This window comes from Gadus macrocephalus, chromosome 5 (assembly GCF_031168955.1).
Source record: "Gadus macrocephalus chromosome 5, ASM3116895v1".
Lineage (NCBI taxonomy): Eukaryota > Metazoa > Chordata > Actinopteri > Gadiformes > Gadidae > Gadus > Gadus macrocephalus.
In genome coordinates this window covers 5,240,777-5,243,355 of record NC_082386.1, presented here as the reverse complement: position 1 = coordinate 5,243,355, position 2,579 = coordinate 5,240,777, and the positions used below count along the sequence as shown (strand labels likewise).

The window sequence follows — 2,579 nt, the reverse complement described above, 5'->3', positions numbered from 1 at the left end:
TGTGGCTTAACTTCACTAAAATAAATGACAAGTCGGCTCGGTGCAACATTTGCAAAACAATTATATCGTGCAAAGGCGGGTGTACCACCAACATGATCAAACATCTCCGGGGTCATGGTGTACAGATAACTGAGTGCCCCGTCTTTGACGCGCTGCGCCGGCCATCCTCCGTTGCCACTTCCTCCGCTGCCTCTACCTCCGGCTCCGACCCTCACCCTAGCACCGCACTATCGGGTAAGCAACAAATACGTAAACGGTTGGTCAACTCAAATGCAAATACCAAGGATACGAAAAACGTATCCTTTGCTGGCAGATCTTGCTTTCTCATATTTATGTGTTCAAGCTTCATCTACGCCCAGCGAACGTGTGTTCTCCACTGCAGGAGACACTATCTGTCCAGAACGCTCACGCCTACTGCCCGAGAAGGCAGATATGATCATTTTCCTAAACAAGAACTGTTTCTGATTTTATACTGTACCTGCTGCTAATCTGGGCTAGGTTGTACAAGTTGTTCCTCTTTGTTTGTTCGATATTATCTGCACCAGGTTAGCCCATCAGTTGGAGCTCAGTTCAATGTTTAAGTACCTGCAGGATGTCTAAATTGGAAGTTTTCAAAAGTGAATTAAACTATCTTGTGAAAAGTGTACCTCTGTGTAAAGAAAATTCATAACATTTATATTTATTTCATAGATTTGATATCTATATACTACCTAGTTGAAAACAGCCCTGTGAGAAATTCAAAATGAAGTTCATAAAAAATAAAAATGTCATTGAATTCAAATTCATGGAGAAGTTCAGACTATTTCATCCAGAAAGACCTCTGGTTAGCTAGCTCATTTAAAACATGTAAACTTTTTTGACCCTGCCTCTTAAGAGAATCGGAATCGAGAATCGTTAGGAACCGGAATCGAAACGAGGAATCGGAATCGGAACCGGAATCGTTCAAATTCAAACGATGCCCAACCCTAGCGATATCCCTCATGTATCTAACTCCCCCAACAACGCCTTCACACATTCTCAAGCACGCCCACGGCCTGCGAGTGGCACGGACACGGCCCGCCTCAGGTACGCACAAACCTCGGGTTCCCACGCCGCGCGCAGCCTCTCTCTCGGTACCCCGGGGTATTCCGGTTCCGGCATGCTACTTCAGAACAGCAAAGCCCCCCTCCCCTCCAACCACAGCCTCAGATTGTACCACAGACCCGCCTCCAGCCCCCCGCCAAGGTCAAGCCCAGGTCCCGCCCCAGGCCGAGAGCCCCGGAGCAGCCCGCGCGGACGCGGGCGGCGCTGCCGCCACCGCCGCCCGGCTGACGCACACAGACGTGGACGGCCGCGCCGCGATGGTGGACGTGGGGGGGAAGGCGCCCACGCGCCACCATTCTCCTGGGCGCCGCCGCCTTCCGCCTGCTGCGGGACAACCAGCTGGCCAAGGGCGACGTGCTGGCCGTGGCGCAGCTGGCAGGCGTCATGGCCTCCAAGCGCACGGCGGAGCTCATCCCCCTCTGCCACCCGCTGCCCCTGGACCACGCCTCGGTGGGCCTGGAGCTGGACCCGGCGCGCCACGCCGTGGTGGTCACCGCCAGCTGCCGCACCACGGGCCGCACCGGCGTGGAGATGGAGGCGCTGACGGCGGTGGCCGTGGCGGCGCTGACCCTGTACGACATGTGCAAGGCGGTGAGCCACGACATCGTCATCACGGAGGTGCAGCTGGTCCACAAGACGGGCGGGAAGCGGGACTTCCAAAATATTTACATTTAAAGTAGGCTACCTTTGTCATTGTCACACACAAATCTTCAGTTTGTTAAAAAGCAATTATCATTATACTTGCACATTATAGTTGCACATACTGGCAACTAACAATCTTCTCTGGTCAACAACCGATAAGTTCCAAAGCTAAATTCGAGAAAGACCCACTATTTTTTTGATTCTATAATGGCTTCAATGAGAAGATCGTATTCAAGGGAATGTCTGTCAAAGTCGCCCTCTACGCCATAATGATCTGTGATATAGTCCCACAGCTCAAACAGCTCTTCGATATCGATGATGTTTCTATCGAAGAAAAAATTTATCATTTCCAGAAAGCCATCTCTGTAGATTCTCATCGTTCTATCCCTTCCAAATATTTCTTCCTGCGGATCTCTCTGTATTCCTGTAACAAATGCACACATATGAATCAGGCAAAACAGCGGCAGAGCTGTAGATAGTCACCAAGTAGTTAATACAAACCTGCTTGTTCTCTTATTTCCATGGAAGAAATTGGGTGGCTGACCAAAAATGTTTGCTTCAGCGCTGCTTTCCCCCCACTGCTTGAAACTAGCCAAAAACACTCTAATGCGCTCATTCTATCATTTTGGTCGCCTGATGTGTCCCCTTTCACTGGATGTCTCTGTAAGCAAAGCAGCGATTTCAGAAATGAATGCGTTTACATGGGACAGCTAGATCGGATTAAGCAATGCAATTGTTTAATCTTAATTGCATTAAGCAACGCAATGTGACGCAAGGCGGTATCACTTTGAGACACAACGTTTATTCAGATCAACAAAGCATACTTACAGATCGTCCAAGGGATTATAAGCCTA

The 2,579-nt window shown here is 49.7% G+C and overlaps 1 protein-coding gene across 1 annotated transcript; it reads left to right on the top strand.

The window, feature by feature from the left end:
• Positions 1–873: 873 nt before the first annotated feature.
• LOC132457480 (cyclic pyranopterin monophosphate synthase-like) lies at positions 874–1,773 on the top strand. Its single transcript, XM_060051743.1, is given in 2 exon segments — positions 874–1,369; positions 1,371–1,773. Coding segments are annotated over 2 exon segments (777 nt in total). The 5' UTR covers positions 874–980; the 3' UTR covers positions 1,759–1,773.
• Positions 1,774–2,579: the final 806 nt, after the last annotated feature.